Source organism: Trachymyrmex septentrionalis, unplaced genomic scaffold (assembly GCF_001594115.1).
Source record: "Trachymyrmex septentrionalis isolate Tsep2-gDNA-1 unplaced genomic scaffold, Tsep1.0 scaffold161, whole genome shotgun sequence".
In the NCBI taxonomy this organism is placed as follows: domain Eukaryota; kingdom Metazoa; phylum Arthropoda; class Insecta; order Hymenoptera; family Formicidae; genus Trachymyrmex; species Trachymyrmex septentrionalis.
Window position 1 is genome coordinate 182,737 of NW_017304770.1, and position 18,281 is coordinate 201,017.

At 28.3% G+C, this 18,281-nt stretch overlaps 3 protein-coding genes across 5 annotated transcripts; all 3 read right to left on the reverse strand.

The window, feature by feature from the left end:
* Window positions 1-262: 262 nt before the first annotated feature.
* LOC108746247 (aminopeptidase Q-like) lies at window positions 263-9,010 on the reverse strand. Its single transcript, XM_018482893.1, has 11 exons — window positions 8,532-9,010; window positions 7,783-8,241; window positions 7,205-7,397; window positions 6,373-6,529; window positions 5,875-5,956; window positions 4,965-5,329; window positions 4,324-4,604; window positions 1,943-2,133; window positions 1,171-1,485; window positions 1,019-1,088; window positions 263-430 (listed from the first exon to the last, which is right to left on the reverse strand). The coding sequence occupies exons 1-11, from the start codon at window positions 8,990-8,992 to the stop codon at window positions 263-265; spliced, it is 2,742 nt and encodes a 913-aa protein (XP_018338395.1). The 5' UTR covers window positions 8,993-9,010.
* Window positions 9,011-11,497: 2,487 nt separating this feature from the next.
* LOC108746250 (mpv17-like protein) lies at window positions 11,498-13,858 on the reverse strand. 2 transcript variants are annotated; one of them, XM_018482897.1, is made up of 5 exons: window positions 13,415-13,858; window positions 13,208-13,294; window positions 12,210-12,481; window positions 11,947-12,078; window positions 11,498-11,873 (listed from the first exon to the last, which is right to left on the reverse strand). In XM_018482897.1, the coding sequence occupies exons 3-5, from the start codon at window positions 12,465-12,467 to the stop codon at window positions 11,631-11,633; spliced, it is 633 nt and encodes a 210-aa protein (XP_018338399.1). In that variant the 5' UTR covers window positions 12,468-12,481; window positions 13,208-13,294; window positions 13,415-13,858; the 3' UTR covers window positions 11,498-11,630. The 2 variants fall into 2 exon arrangements, with proteins under 2 accessions (XP_018338399.1, XP_018338398.1); XM_018482896.1 differs by having other exon boundaries at window positions 13,366-13,858.
* A 473-nt stretch (window positions 13,859-14,331) lies between these two features.
* LOC108746249 (transcription factor E2F4) lies at window positions 14,332-17,437 on the reverse strand. Of its 2 annotated transcripts, XM_018482894.1 has the most exons (7): window positions 17,237-17,437; window positions 16,777-16,886; window positions 16,285-16,555; window positions 15,686-15,906; window positions 15,325-15,434; window positions 15,185-15,232; window positions 14,332-14,692 (listed from the first exon to the last, which is right to left on the reverse strand). In XM_018482894.1, the coding sequence occupies exons 1-7, from the start codon at window positions 17,342-17,344 to the stop codon at window positions 14,586-14,588; spliced, it is 975 nt and encodes a 324-aa protein (XP_018338396.1). In that variant the 5' UTR covers window positions 17,345-17,437; the 3' UTR covers window positions 14,332-14,585. The 2 variants fall into 2 exon arrangements, with proteins under 2 accessions (XP_018338396.1, XP_018338397.1); XM_018482895.1 differs by lacking the exon at window positions 15,185-15,232.
* Between the last annotated feature and the right edge of the window lie 844 nt (window positions 17,438-18,281).

The window sequence follows — 18,281 nt, forward strand, 5'->3', positions numbered from 1 at the left end:
GACTTCAGAGAACATTTATTATTATATATTATACCAATAATTTTTCAAAATTGCAGAAAATTAATATGTCAGAAGATTCTATGTATTAACAGCTTTCCTAGACTATTAATAAAATACTAAATATTCTAACATTGAATAATATTAGAAATAATACAAAATAGATAAAAAATCATTTACGAAATGGTAATAATAAATAAAATATTTTTTAAAAATTTATATAGGTAAATATATGATTTGTATCATATACGCATTTCGTGTTTTTTTAATCATCCGGATTAATAGAGTCGTAAGGATGTCTTGAATAAAATCGTCTCCTAAAAGTGTCTATTGATTTCTTGACATAATCTTTACGCTCTTTTATCGATTCTTGAATTGTAGGCGAAGCATGTGGATCTAATTGATTAATAATACCTTCTGAGAATTTTTTCACCTAAAATAAAATATAGTTTGAGATGTTAATAATTAGCAATTCATTCTTATATAAAAATTTGATAAAATATGATTTTTAATTTAATACAATTTTAACAAATAAGTACATAATATGTACAAATAGCATATTTAAGTCGTTAGCTCCGGAAGTATTTGTACGTTCTAAAGAAATTGTCTTTTATTTACGGAAGATATGTAAAAATATTCTCATAAATCGACTGAATTATTAAGTCAAGATGCCTTAAGTCAAGATGACGATTATCTTGCAAATTTTTTGGATTTTTTTATTTAGATTATCGGTTTAATATTAATTTGTAAATTACAAAACTTTTGTTTATATTTTAAAGTACGTGTTATTCAACTTTCACTCAATTTTACAATGTAATTTTGCTCAAAAATATAAAAATAGAGTCTAAAAATGCAACTACCATTAATTATTAATATTAATTTAATTAAGTAAAATTGGATGAAATTTACAATTTCATACGAACAACGGTTTTTATTTGAAACGCGTCACAACTAAAACGTACATTATTGATAGAGTTAATAGATCGTTAAATATGCGAATTTAGTATTATATAAAATTTACCTTGTCAATTTGTTCGTCAGAATAAATATTTGAAAGAATCAATGTTATCATTACATTTGTAGTAAGTGATCTACAAAAAATATATTTATAATTAAGAAATTTTTATAATTAAGGAAACAGTTAAATATACACATTTATAAAAGTTATATTACTTGGGTTTTATGATCTCAAAATTGTTTAATACATAATCAAGGATCAAATCGTTGCGCGCATGATTCTCAATAATATACATAAAGGCAAGAGAATGTTCCTTATCGTGAAATAATGAAGTATTAAATGCTGTAATATTTAAATAGTTGATGATGATATCGGGATTTTCAGCACAACTCAAACTTTTCAATAATTTTTTTTGATATTTTTCCGTTTTATATGTTTTTTTTAGATATAATTTCAACATTTTATCCCAAGTAGCCTTATTGGCTGTCATCAAACCAGAACAGTACACAAATTTTTGCCATTGTGGAATTCTAAAACACATGTTTGTTAAGAAAAGATACATAGATTGTGTATAACCGATTTTCTATTTTATTCAATATTCGTATTTTTATGTTCTACATTTCTTATTAAGCAACCTTAATTATTTTGCGCGTAAAATTAAATTCGAGTTTTGTTCAACTTTCTCATTCTATAAATTTTATATGATACTAACGCGACCAAATAATCATCATACAACAGTGAAGAAATTAATGAAATTCCATCGATAATATAATATTACTTGTTAATTTATTATATACTTTCGCTTATACGCAACAATATATTTATTTTATGTGCATTGCATTATTAGAATAAGAATAAGGATTGAGAGAAAAAAGTAAGGAGAATATTTGATCTCAACGATTTAAAGAAACAGAGAATCGGCTATCTACATGCGCGCACGTACACATACACAAATACAATTTATAAGATAATCGTAAGAAAAATTACTTGTAGATTCTAGGATTCTCGAGATATTTGCTTAATTTAATGGCGGCCATTGTCTTGCAATTCACGTGACCGAAAATACATGCAAATTTTAAAACATCTACCCTTGTCACTATTGTGAGATCGTCATCATGAGGATTTTCTTCATATCCTATCTTCTGAAGTAATCTATCAAAGAGTTCTATCATGCGAAACTATAATAGAAATTACGAAATATTGTATTGGTTTTATAATGATTTATTGATATTTATGTTCAGATTTATATATATTATTAGTATTAATGTTTTATTAATACATTCACATTACATGAATGACAAATGAATTTGCGTCTTAGTTTTAATTTTTAATATATTATTACCTATATGTATGTAATTTGAAAACAAAATTCCAACAATTATCAATGTTAATAGATTTATTTAAATGTACAAGATATCACGGTAATTGGAAAAAAAGTGTCGTGCTGCGATAATTTATCGCAATTTCAGCGAAATTTCTCATTAGTTTTAACAGAATTCTATACTCTATAATTATTTTAATAAACTTCCAGCTGCTACTTTTTCAATTTTGATGTTATAATATAAAAAATATAGAACTTTTTTTTTTTTGGATAAGAAACTGTAGACCTATGAAAAATGCTACTAGAACTGTCATTATTTTTTTCTTATTAATAGAATATCGTGTTAATTTCACAAATACGAATAAATTTGGAATGTGAAATTAGCATGCCATTGTATCAATATAAAAAAAGAGTAATGACAATTCTAATGGCACTTTTATAGAAATGCAGTTAATTTGTGGTAAAAAAGAAAATGAAAATATCCTCAATATACTCGTATAGAAATGGAATAAGACATTATTGAAGACGGTTTTAAAATGAGAAAATTGAGAAATGACCGTCAATTCGACGATGTCGAACTGATAGTGATTATTAATAATACTAACCAAAAGATACTTTAAAGCATTTTTATTGTATTAATGATTATGCTAAGAATGTGTAAGTTAAATGCTTTTCAATTTTCATCGTTATTTCTTGCATAATCCTATTATTTTATGTGTGACCCCGGATATGGGGCACCATGGGTCATTTCTTAAAAAATATGTTTTTATTTTTTTTTTAAACTAAAAAATATTTGCTAAATATACTTATTAAATTCTAAAATATGCATTATGCTTTAATTATTAAAAAAAAAGATGATACAAAAATACAAATATTTAGATGCACTTTTAAAGACTTTTTAAGAGTTTGAACTTTTTTTTTGTAACTCATAATGCCCTGGTCTCTCCCATATGTATGTGTGTGTGTGTGTATGTGTGTGCGCGCGCGTGTGTGTATGTGTGGTAATGATTTGATAACGCCGTTACTTTTTTTTATTAATAACGAAAAAGTAACGTCGTTACAGCTTCTTTAACGAGTAATAAAACTGACCTCGTTATTCTTGTATCGTTACTTTTTTTATAAGTCACAAACAATAAGATTATAGGTACTAAATAAACAAAAAACTTTTTGCCTAGTTTTGTTTCATTCACGATCCCCGCTTTAGCATAAGAATACTAAAAACTAAAATATTTAGTATATAATAAGATACCATAAAATTAAATATAAGTATGTAAAATATTAATGAAAGGTAAAAATGTTCAAAGATAAATATCTTTCTAAATATTTTATATTTTATTTATATTCTGTCTTAGCATTCTCTGTCTTAGAAGTCTATTTTAATATTTAAACAAGTGTAATTTACCAATTTAGAAAAAGTAACGAAAAGTAATGATAAAAAATCGTTACTTTTTGTTACTTTTTTTTGTAATTATGCAGAAAACTGGTTTATTCATTGATTTTGATGAAATTAGGACAAATTTCCTTACTTCAATCAATTTTCACAATTAATCTCGGTTCATCGGGCAAAACGACACTTATTTTTCTGCCATCAAAAAACCCTTCTTCTGCATAATTACAAAAAAAAAAGTAACAAAAAGTAACGATTTTTTATCATTATTTTTCGTTACTTTTTAAAAAATGATAACGCGTACTTTAACGGTAACGCAATATTTTTTACCGTAAATAACAGTATTGATAACGCGTTACTTTTAAAAAGTAACTTTTTCTCAATATTATATAATTTAATTTATCTATATATAGTCAGATGAAAATTTATAAAATTAGTACATACAAAATTTTTTGGTTCATTATTATAATTTTGTACATTTATAATGAAAGATTCAATATGTAATGTTCAATGTCGAAGATAAAAAATTTACGAAGCAATAATTTAATATTTGACATTACGAAGAATATGTATGAACGTAGAACTGACTAAAGTATAAAGAGAATCAAACTGTAATAGATATTAGAAATATTCATCTTTACAAAAAATATTATTATCTACCTTAATATTTTCCAGTCCTGGTAGTAAAAGAGTTTTCTTGAACCGCGTTATAATTCGGAACAATGGATACCATGCCATATAATCTGTTTCTTGCGATAAGTAACTTATAATATTAATAAATAGATATCCACTTATTTCTTTATTTTCTTCCATTATAAAGAAAAATGCATCATTAATGATTTGAGCACGATTAAAGACGTGTATATTCTTGTATTTTCCACTATGTAAGTAATTTGAAATTTTATACCAATTTCTGATGTCGTAATTAACGCGATAATATCCTGCAACATCACCCATTATATTTATTATGAAGTCTTCAAGTAAAAATTTGTTATTATATTTAAAAATATTGATTATACCTTTTTTATAACAAAGAAATATTATATATATATATATATATATATATACTTATTATTCATATTAGAAAATAGTATAAAAGTTATAGATTAAAAATGATTTTATATTAATAATTAAGTCAGGTTTAAAATAATTTAAGCATATAAATCACCTTTAAGCTTTCATAAATATAAAAATCATATAAAGCTGAATAGTCATATTAAATTTTTGTCATAAATTCTTTTGTTATTGGCGAAAATAAAATGAAATTAAAAAGTAGAAAATATTTGTTAATCCGTACTTACCAGTTTGTTGTAAATTGACAATGATCCAGTCATTTGAATTAATTGTAAAGCTTATATTTTGATCTGGTCGTAACCAATGTCTGGGCACAGTATTAGAGAAATTCGGATTAGACTGCGTAGCGAAAGTCACGGGAATCCACCATTTATTAGTAACAGTTTCATTAAATCTCTGGAAACATATTTGTGATATTGTTACTTCACCAGTTTCATAATTTTTTTTCACGTTTACTATAGGATAACGGTCTTGATTCATCCAAGTATCCATGACTCCTTTTATTTTGTAATCTTTGTGCGGAACATTAGATTCATCTAGAGCACTTTGCATGGTGCTCCATAAATCGTCCGGAGTAGTCGATTTAAATTGGCTAAATTTGAAAAATGATTTGTCAAATGCTATATATACATCAAGAAATATACATTTACTATTAAAGTATCTACGTGAATATTTTATTTAATTTATAGATATACATGTAAAAACTTATATTTTAAATTTCTATATGTATGTATAAATTAAATTAAACAGAATAATATATTCTATAAATACTGAACATCACATTGTTATTTAATTATAAAACCGCATACTTTATTTTTTAATTATAATATAATTTAGTAATTAAAGTTTTTTCTAAGTTATATTTTAACTTAGAACTAACTCAAATTATAAATTATAAATTAAATAAAAAATAAAGTATGCAGTTTTATAATTAAATAGAAAATGTGATGTTGAGTATTTATATATTATATTATTCTATGTAAATTATCTATAAATATATATACACATATATGTTGATGACAATATGCTATTTTAAGATAATTAATTTATAAGAGAAATATGAGGAATATTATTACATTTATGCCTTAATATTGTGCTATATAATAATGATTTTAAATTATATTATTCAATACTTACTACGTAGCCAAATACTTGATAAGACCCTTTTGAAATACCTCAGCGGTAATTGTACTGTGTAACATGCGTAATAAAATTGGTGCTACAAAAATAAAATATGTATTAATAATACATTTAAAGCAGCCATATATTTATAATATACATAAGTTATAATATACAATGTAAATACCTGGGAGAAAATGTTTTATATATTAATATAAAACAATTAATATTAATATATAATTTTATATAATTGTATATATAAATAAACATATTTTTTTATATAAATTTATATAATTATATATAAAACATTTTTTCCCGGGTATGTATATTGTTCACAAGAAAAATTTATTTGCTATCCAATCAGAAATTATAATAGATTCAATGTCGATTCCATTATTATTTCTGATTAGATATTAGTCTTCATTTTATCTGTTTCTTTATATTACGTACATTAAGGAATCTATGAATAATATTTTAATCATATTTACATAATCCTATACTATAAGTTCTATATACCTTTTACATAAACTTCAGTAGAAAATAGCGAATAATCCTCAAGAGTATTGTTAAGTTTCAATGTGACAGAGTTCAATGAGCCAATATCTTGAAGAAGACAATATTGATTAAACCCCATTATTAAAAAATTTACCTGAAAATTTCCAACTGCACCAAACTGCAAAAAAAGTTCTATAATGTGACTCAGTATTAAAAATTTAAATCAAAGATAAAAATTGATTGATTTGCTGTTTCTAAAAACTTTTCTATTTTACTTTTATAATACCTAAATTATATTATGTTTCGTGTCAAACATTTCCCAAGAGAAAAGCATATATAGTTTGAATATTTAAAAAAATGTTTTAAAATTATTCAATATAAAAACAAAATCAATAATATAAATACAAAATATTGAAGTTTATTATTTTTTTAAATATTGTAAATATGGCGGATGCAGAAAATAAAATATTTTCAAATTCTAATAAAACTTTTCTTCTCTATTACAGCGTCCTTAATTACGATTCCTGAGTATAAATAGTGTTCAAATATAAAAAATTAAAAATAGCGGATCTTTAATACGACAAATATAAAAAAAAACGATGTATCTTTACATTCTAATAAAAATTTGTATTAAAATGTTTCACAATTGTAGATTGTACAAGAAACGTATAATCTTTTTATAACTTTAAATTAAACACGTGCTATCTTTCTTTCAGTTCCATCTTGATATTTTTTATGAAATTTCATATTTAATTGTATTTAATATTGATATAATTATTTTAAGCTTAGATTATAATGTATTTCAAAATTTTTTTTTAAAGGGCAACTATGTATGTATAATATATTAAATAACCTTGGATAGATCAAGGAGATACGATTGGAGGAACATAGCAAGTCCCTCTTTTAACCACTGGTAGGACCACCAAGATGGAGTAACCAAATTGCCAAACCATTGATGTATAATTTCATGTGTTACTATCATCGCTGTTCCTGTTTTCTTATACCTTGGTTGTTTTTTATCATCATAGAAAATTCCTGATGCTTGACTGAAAGACAGAACGTAACATAATAAATTATATAAAATATATCTACGATAAATTTGCAATCTAATATATGTAATGTCATTGTGACCCTTTGACAACATCATACTCTAACAGCACAGACTTCCACGCGACATCCATAGGACGTCCATGGGACATCCTCAGAATGTATCCCGTATAAAGTGTGTTATTAGGGTAGTGACATGATAATTTATGTAACTTATATTAGTCTATTGTAATGTGAATGTGATATTTTTTGCTGTGAATGTATGCATTTTATAAGTATTTATGAAAATGCACATGATTTAAATTATTAAAGTTTGAATGCTAAGAGAAACAATGACTTGAATAATTCAATTAATTTCGTTTTAATTATATATATTTATATTACCTATAAATGATAAGTCCCCAATTTTCCATGCCATGAATCGGAAAATTCGGTATTATGACGTGATCCATTTTTGGTACTTTTTCGGAACTATTGGTATATTCAATTAAAAGCGGCGTGATTCTTTGAGCAATAATATGCGCTAAGTTTACTTGCGATGCCAAAGACGAGTTACACCAAATATTAATGGTTTCGTTCGCGTTGGAAACACGGGCGAAACCAGATTGTACGGGGATTATTACAATCGCCACAAGATAAGTGGACATTATAGGAGTAGTGTTAAAGTGTGTCAGTATCAAGTCACCTCTTTGCCATTCCTGTCGTATTGGCATATTTGACAATACTATATGATTCTCATGATGCATTACAGATATGTTAAAGGTGGCTTTTAACGCTGGCTCGTCCCAACATGGAAACATTCGTCTGGCTCCATTCGGCTCAAAATGCGTTGCAGCCACCCACCTACAATTTAATCAAATATTTTAAATTTTAGTAAATTTACTACTTATGTCAGATAACATAAGAATTTAGAAAATACTAGTATTTATTATTATATATTATAGGATAGACCCAAAAGCGAAACGGATCACAGAACAAATATGTTTTTAAGTATAATTATTATATGTTTAAACAATGATTTATCAAGCCTTACATGGTAACAATAATAAAAACAAAAGAATTGTAAATAATATTTAAAATTATATTCATAATTACATTATATAAATATTTTTAATATTTTAATATTTACTTACATTTTGTTTCCTTCTTTATTTGTGTACGGAAATTTCATGAAACCAGTTTGTACAAAACCAACTTCAGATAGAATACCAGTAAATTTCAAGTTAAGAATGTAAAACCCGGGTGATAATGTATTTTCGAAATTAAGTGTTAAAATATTCGTTACATTGTCATGAATATGTTTCATCGGTTTATAAACTGTACCCTTGTCATTAATCAACGTTGTCGCCCTTTCATTTATTTCTAATTCTCTTGAGTGTAAGTTTATATTTTGCGATGCATGATAAATTACGATTTTGACATTAGATTCGCCGTGAAAAGTAGAATTGTCTTCCTCGAGATTCGGTGTCAGTTCGATGTTATAGTGAATTGGTATCGTGTTAACGGATAAAGGACGTATAATTTCAAAACCATTGATGGAGAAACTCATAGCCAATATTAAGACAATATTTAATAACAACTTTAAGAATCCCATGTCGATCCTTGATTGTTTCATGTGTCTACAATTTTTCGTTGGTTTATAAATTAAAATTTTAAAAAAGAAACAAATAATAATGCATTCCAAATTATAACTAATTTATTTATAAAGATAAAAAATTGGGAAAAAATAATTTTAATTACTTTTATTAAGATAATCATACATAAAATCTAGTTTGGGAAAATTATGAATTCCTTTTTCTATTATATATTTGATATTGAGTATATTTTAATGCACTCAAAATTAATTAATCTTATGTTATTCTTACAATAATAAAACGGGCATATAGATTTAAACGCGTAGTTAGAACGCAAAAATCTTTATTCTGAACGTTCTTCTCATAAATTGATAAAAGTGACCCTCTTCTTATAATAAACAAACGTTTTGACTTCCTTCCAAGCCACATTATCAGTGTACAATGTTTCTGATTTATTTCTCAAATCCCTTATAAAGAAGTAATGTGGAAGTAATGTTTGTTATAAGAAGAATGTCACGTCTATCAATTTATAAGAAGAACGTCCAGAACGAGAATTTTTTATGAAAAATTATTTAAGCGAATTATTAATTATTAAAACGAAATTTGAAATTAAAATAAAATTAAAAATTAATAATGTCTTTATTTAACGAGAATACTAATTTACATTTAACGTTAACATTTAACTTCCTTAAAAAAGTAATCTTGAATTTCAAAGAGCTCGTTTTAATCTTACTAAAATTTTTGAATATAAGTTCGATGTTGTTACTTTAATATTTACTGATATATTTTTCAGTTAAACTTCTCGTCTTTATATCAAATATGATAAAAATATGCTAAAAATAAAAAGACGTAAACAATAAGAATCTTATTCGACCATTTATGTGAATACATAACCAATAGTAGTAAAAAAAAAGTACTTAACGGTCGAAGCTGGATCTTAGAGATGCTTAAATATAAATTCGGTGTGAATATATGAAGCTACGAATCTATAACTGCGCGCAAAAAGAGTTTTAATAAAAAACCGTCACACGATAACTCTACAAAAAATGACTATGAGGAAATTAAACTGCGTTCATTGTATATGTTTCTTTAAATAATTTGTGTTCGATTTGTAATTCTGTACGTTATTATCTACGTTTTTTTAAAATAATCTATTTAAATATTTTACTTTCAGATGTTTACCTCGTGCGATACGTTATCCTAATAAAATTACCATTGAATTGTACTTTCTCATATAACCACAATTAAGTTGGTCAGAACGGTTATTAGAATCATTACAAATATATTGGTGCAATAGCGAGTTGTCTTATCGTCTCGAGAGATCACTCTAAACTGATTATTGAGCATGTTCGTCAGATACCATCTAAAGGACGGTAGTGTTGTGTAAGCAATTTTTGATTTACTTTCTCTATTTTAATTATATATAAAGTGTTCTAGTAGAAACAAACGCTTGTTTACAGAATCTGCTTTTTATGAGTGTACTTAGTTAATTATTATGAGGATTTGTTTAAATAAATTTTCTCTTTTTCAAAATCTCCAAATATACTCGTATGATACTCTCAATCAGATATATTAACAATTATAAAACTTAATTACTTCTTTCTGTATTATATTATCCAATTTATATAACAGTTTACATATATTTTATATATCTTATATTATCTATATATAAAAAAAATTCGTGTAAATTTAACATAAATGTTTCATGTTATCTTGAAATATACAGCACAACTCTGCTTTAAATTTTAAGGGGATGCTAAGTATATTAATTAAATGTATTAAGTTTTTAACTTTTTTTAGTATAAAATCAACTGCACCATCTCCTAATTTTGCGTCTATTTGTATCATATAAAATGATTTTTTATTTTTTATTCTGTTCAGTCAATTCGGAGATTTTTATGTGATGTACTGTAATGTCGATAATTTGGTCGGTAAATAGAGTTTAAATCTTCACTAAAAAAGAGTTTATATCTTCGCTAAGAGGATTTAAACCTTTATCATAATAGTAAAAACACATTCTTTTTTGTTAAATTCCTGGTGATTGGTAATATAATATTTGTATTATTTCTAATGTATTATAGGGAATATAAAAAAACTATTTTAGAGAAACACAAGATTCGAAATATTCAATAAATTTTATTTTGTATATTTTTTTATATTATACTAATACTCACATGTGTTTGTGTATAAGCATATATATATATGCTTACACACAAATGTGTCATATATACATATGCGTATGTGCATGTGTACTCACACTCACACTCACACTCACACTCTCTCTCTCTCTCACACACACACGTACCCACGCACGCACGCACGTACACACACACACACACACACAAAATAAACATATATATATATATATATATATATATATATATATACAATTGATGTTCGAATTATATTGTCAATTACGTCATTTTCGCTTAAAAAATTTAGAGATATACTTTCAATTCTTTTTTTAAGTTTCAGTATTATCAATATACATTATTCATGTATGATAATACATACATATTTCTGCAAATGTAATAGTTTTGTACTGTGAATATCACGGATAATCATATTATGTGAATTGCATCATAAAGTATAAATATTATTTCCAATTGCAAATATGTATAAATAAATTAATTTAACGGCATCAGTTTCCTAAGACTTTTATCGTAGTAGAGGAATTTGTATATGATTTCTTTCGTTGGTTCGCGCTTTACTTTCTGATATTATCTTGGAATTAACATTAGTAATACTAATCGGCTCCTTTTGCTTGGATTCAAGAGATTTCATATATGCAAGGAAACACGTCCAGATCAAACTGCATATACTGACGTATACTACACGATTTCGCTCTGGAATTAAGATGAAATTGACGGTTTGGAGAATTGGCCATACGCAAATAGCAACCTAGAAAGAAAATAATCTCGTGTTAATCCACTTAATTTCAGACTTGAGAATACATCTATCGAGGATATGATACCTTGTATGTTGGCCAAAATTTAATTTTGACCTCGTCAATGCATTCCGAAACTGGCTTTAATTCAAGAAGACTCATGCCAAAGAAGAAGGAACACATAGCTGCAGGACCATATGTAACTTGTTCAATCAAAGCCTGCGATTATTATTCAATTATTTCATTGTTAGTTAATATTCATTGAGCTGTTTTTTATTTTCATGAATAAATTAATTTACTGTACAATAATATTGAATAATATAAATTATTCAATTTTCGTTAATGTACACCTTAGTAATCGCAGACTTTAAATCCGCTTTCGGCCAGAAGCGAGATGCACATTTCAGCCAGCAGTATAGTGTAGGAGCTACATAAAGACCACCGTATAGACTGAATCGCACAGCTTCCATGTAATTAAATTCTTCTTTGCCCGTTATCTTCTGTTGCAAAAAATTTCCAATTGGCCATATAATCGAGTAGGACGCCATGCCTCGAACAATAGGATACTTCTGCGAGATCTCACGGAATTTTACGAATATGATCCTCATTTTCGGTACTTAAGCTACGAAAATGTAAATAAATATTTGCAATTACTATTTTTATTATATTCATAAAAAATTATAAAATCAATACATATTACATTACTAATATACTATATGCTAGCTAATTCTAAATAAACTTTGATTTTCAAATGAGCCCTGTGGACTCGGAAATAAAGAAAACAAACATTATCGACTGTCGATATACAAATATTTATATAATTTTTATACAAAATATTGATTTAAACTCATATTTTATTATTATTTATACAAATGTTTTAAATACTTATAACGCAACACTGTCAATACATAGCTACATAAATTTATTAAAATTTCAATAATCATACAGATTTCTAAAGTTCATAATTTTTTTGTATTTTATGAAAATTAAATCGGAATTCGATAAAAAAAATTAAAAATTAATTTTTAAACAGTGCACTAAAATTATGTATTCAGTAATCTGAATGCATTTCAGGAAGATCGCATTTACTTTGGAATTTAATGTTTAATTTGGAAAAAATAGTAGTTTCCGAAATTAATATTCTACGTGTAATTTTAGAGCAGTATAATCACTCTCTTGTTTTATAAATCTTCAATTAAATCTTGATCATTTTAAATCGACGAGCAGAATTAGAGCAAAATAGGCTATATAATTCATTATTCCTAATCATTCCTCATGATGCAAGCAGACTACTTCCTTATCTCTAATCTTTCATGTCAATAAACAAAAAATATTTGTATTTACGTACTGTAAGTTCGTTGAATTACTTGATAAATAAATCGTAGATCAATTTAATCGGAGTTTGATCAAAATCATCAGTTCATCTGTAGCGTGGCTGCAAACAATTGATTTATTTTTAAAAAACTCCAATATAGCAAGTGTTCCACAACTTTCATGATACATTACGTCATAATTGTCGTCCCATGAAGCATGCGGTCGCGCTATAATTGGTTACCTTCCGTGGCGTTACAGAGGAACGAGCGTAGAGATACCGAATGATACGACGATCCTTGGAAAACGCTGCGTTCGATTTTGACAGGCTGCGTGCGTATGCGTCACCGAACTTGACCGTTGCATTTGGAGATTTCGCGTGACTCTCGCTACGACACGACTTGAACGACTGATCAGACTGACTGTAACCAAATACCCCTCCCCGACCCCCGACGTTGACGGAACACGTGTTGACGACTGGCGATGACGAAATCAGTCGATCCATACTTATCTGTCCTTGATATACGTCATCCGTCGATACAGGCACTTTTTCGTTGAATCGCGTTGCACAATCATCCGGCCGCTTGTTGCGAGCTTTCTGGTAATACAGAGCTCGAGAGGAGTCGATAATATTGGTATCCCACAATAGTAGGATGCGTGCATATATAATTATAAAAAACGAAATATCGAGTTTTTGCAGTCGTATATTCAGACAATATAATCAGACATGAGAGCTGTATTATAAAATACAATTGACTTGATCTTGCAATAAAGATATACTGTACATAAATATAAACTAGAACTATGCATTGCCAGTAAAGATCCAAATATATCAATAAAATATTAAAAATTTCGAATGAGCGCGTACGTTAAAATACATTCATTCTAGCTACGTTGCCTCTTATAGAATACATCAGGGATATGTGCATGTAAGTTCTTACAAAAATCCAATATTTAAAGACTTGCTTCATAACTTCGTGCATTGCAATATATAGAAAATTTTATTCATTTTGATTGTACGCATTTTTTCTTAAATGGACAATTATTGCAAAGAACAATTATATATTGTCATTGAACAATGTTTATGAAGCAAACATGAAGCCAAAAAGCTACAAGGATAATCTCTTTAAATCTTTATAAAAAATGTCTTTAAAACTTCGAATTAGTCTTAGTAATGTACCAAATAAACAGCGTTCAGAACAGGTTGTATATCTTTACAATATTTCGTACTAGTTTTTCGTACTTTTAATAATAAAAAAATACTGTATATTCTCAATGATCGTGATCCATTAATTTCCCTAAAATTATATGCACAAATTCTCCTCAATGATTTTATCAGATTCTTCTGATCAACTTCGAATGCTGTTGGCACAGTCTCCATTTCGCATATTGAAGCTACGTCAACTCAACACTCATTATGTCGTAATGTCGAATAAATCACAAACACCTTCGTTCTCACTAAGATTGAAATGATAATCTTTTTCTCCAGGGGGTGGACTTAATCTCATCAATGGTCCACAAACTGCAAATGAAATTCATATAAACATATTATACAACATGATTGACTGTTAAGGTATATATAAAAGAAATATAAAGACATTATTTATAACCCGATCTTTTAAATTCAAAATTGCTTCAAGCTTGATCATGGATAATCTCAATTTTAGTCTATAATTTGGGCCTTTTTTGGCACAAGCAAAATTTTACTTTCAAATTTCTTCAAAATAAAGAAGAGCAGAGGTCCTCCTCCTGAATATTATGTAACATCGATTTAATAATGTAACAGAGATGTTTAAAAACCCAAAATCTTTCTACATTTTTTGAGAGTAAAATAATAAAAGAAATTGAGCTGAACCAACAAGACCCAAATTGCAGATAAAAGAAATAAAAATAAGATTGCAGACAACAGAAAGTTAAGATTCCATCAGTAAAGGAAATGACCGTACAGTCTCGTACTTAAGAGAATTTTGAATAATTAATCAAATTATGAATAACGGTCCAAGATTCGACTTACAGTCAGAATACAATTGATCAAGAAACTCCAAATCTCTTTGGACAATATCTATAATTAAAAATAATTAAAAACATAACTTAAAAACTTTACATTGTAATAAATATAACAAATAAATGTAAATTAAGATAAAATAAATTTACCTGCGGTGCTTACATCACGTAAAACTATCTTAGCTTCTATTAATTCCGAATCTTCTTCTTCTTCATCATCAGTTAATACCGGATCTGGTTTAGTACTGTTTTTTGGTGGCCTAATATTGAAATAAAAATATGTATTTCAATACAATCATAATCTTGAGAAATATATAAAAGTATAAATATATATAAAAGTGTGCATTTTGTACCAAATGAATAGTTCAAACTTGATAACTATTCATCCCCTTTACAAAATCATTTGGCAATTATACTATTTGCTCTGTGCAGATCAGAAATATTATTTTATTATTTCTGACACGATTAGAGCATACATAGACTTATATGTCCTTTTTATATTGCTGCTTACCTTCCAACTTTCCTCTTTGGTTTAACAGTAACTTCCTCTTTTTTCTCATCTTCATTTCCGCGCTTTGTACCCTTTATTATCTCTTCTCGTAATCTCATTTCTAACACTTTATTATCATAAGTTTTAGCTAGTTCAGGTTGGACCATATACACTTTAATTTCTCCCAAATTACTTTTCAGAGTCATGTTATAATTTATCATTGTATCCTCTTGCATGACAGTCTGTCAAATGTAAAAAATAAGATTGTGAAAGATAAATATATACCAATATAATTTGTATCAAATATTTTCTAGACATGGAAACCTGAACCGGATAGTTCAGATTTAAAGCAATCAAGCAACAGATCTGGATTTGATTCCTAGAATTATTGTGTTATTTCTTGAAGAAGACTGAAATTTTCAAAAATATCACTAAGTTAAAAATATCTCTCTCTCTCTCTCTCTCTCTCTCTCTCAATAAGTTAAAAACAAGTCTAAAAAATCCTCCAGGTTGTTTTCAAAAATTGCAATTATAATGCAATAAAATCAGTTTGGAAGCTTAAATCTACCCGAGACTGCAATGAAGTAGAGCAAATATTTTCTAGATATCTGTTAAAATACCTTCAAAACATTTGGTACTGTTATTTCCATGTCCGGAGGACCCTGTATTCCTAGTACAAATTGATCCACAAAGTTTTCTTTAACGTCTTCGTACGTGATATAGGCATATTTTTTATTTATATTATCATCCTTTATATTCTTTATGCTTTGCTGAATCCATCGGGTATGGATATCCAACAGCTGTTCATGATCCTCTAATTTGCTGATCTCTTCCTTTAGGTCTGTCAGTTTTTCACCGACTTCCTGTGTATTGCAGCCAGGTCCTGCACCCCTTTGAACATACATCCCCAAAGTAATAGCGCATGTCACAGGAAAGAGATAGCGGTGTTAGAGTGAGTTACCTTTGTACGTTTTTATCGTATGACAAATTTTTCAAGCCTGTCGATTGACTATTGAATAGAGAGATCCGAGAACCTCTCTGTCCTGCAGCCTTTGTCATAAGACAAAAACGGATAAATGAAATATCCTTAAAAACAAAGGAGTGGCACTTACTTCCATTGAATGCTGTTCTTGCTCTTCTTCTCTATAAGACCAATACCCTCAAGCACATTGGTAATGTCATAGATACGCCGTTTCTGTCGTACCTCCAGAAGGTCTGCGGCCTGTAAAGTTCATGAGCTGTCAGTCGTGTTGTAGATTAGCAGCCTCGGTTAATTATAGAGGCGCCCTAGAGATGAGAATTCCACAATTTTTTATAGGTTAAGGTAAGCTCGCGTGTTAACGACATTGTAATGCTATCGCTGTGTCGACCATACCAAGCATCGGCCCGTGGCTCTGCGGCAAAGGGCGGTAACGGCCGCGTAACCAGGGAAGGTCCGGGCATACGGACATGATTCCCTTGCCGCACACTTCTTTCAAAATTCCCGCAACCCAAGTATGACGTGTACGGCCGCGGTACTTAACCTAGTAAGGTTAACTTTTTCGGAGCCATCGCGAGATCCCGAGTACTCACGACTTTCAAATCCAGCACGCCGTCCTTCGCTTTCTGGAGCAAAGACACGAAACGAGTAGTCAGCAATCCCAACGACTTCTCGAATCGGCTCTGTTGATTATCTGCCATTATCTCGGTCGTTGCGAAAATTTTCAAAACTTGCTAGTCCCTTCGAAATTGCCGCAACGCCACGGACGCCATCCTATCGAGCGCCTAACGGCTATTCAAATATGAGCGCGTGTCTGCTGTTGGTAACAAATTAAACGAAATTTCAAATATCTGATAAATTGCAGCAGCGTAGGCTGCGTTCGGAATGCGCTATCAACGCTATTTGTGTCATACTATATCCTTATTTCATGTTTAATGGACGATGAAAATAGAATGACACAATAGCGCTAATACCGTTTTTCTGAACCTAGTCAGAAACATCAGAGAAAACCCTAAAGCCTTGTGTCCACGATGCTAGAAATCGGTCCAAGATCTTGGAGAAAAAAATTAACAAATCACATTTGAACAATTTGATCACATGACCATTGCGATTGGTCGATTCTTTCTTCATCTGATCGATTATCTTGGACCGATTTCAAGGCTTAAGCCTTGAATGGGCACATTTTAGATGGGATACATTTATCGGCGATTTATGTGCACAAAATTCGCAAATTAAATTATTCATAATCACTGATATTTGCGAGTATCTTTTTTAATACGAATATGTTCATTCTAAAGATGAGGCTTGCTCTGGATAAATATATATGGAAGCAAGCGGATAAAAAAATAAATTCGAGTATAATAAAAAAAAAATGTTATTACTTATTTAGGATTTACGTTTGCAGTAATGTCTAATTAACAAAGACGAATTTTTGTTTATATAACTAGAAAAAAAATTGTAAATAATTATTTAATTTTTATTATCGCGTATTACCTGTGGTGTATTAGTACGAGGTCTGTTCAAAAAGTATCGCGAATTTTGAATTTCCGCGGGTTACGTATATTCGATTTTCGATTTTTTGTGGCGTTATGTTGGTACTCATGTCTCTCACTTATGCCGACAAGTTCGGCCATTTTG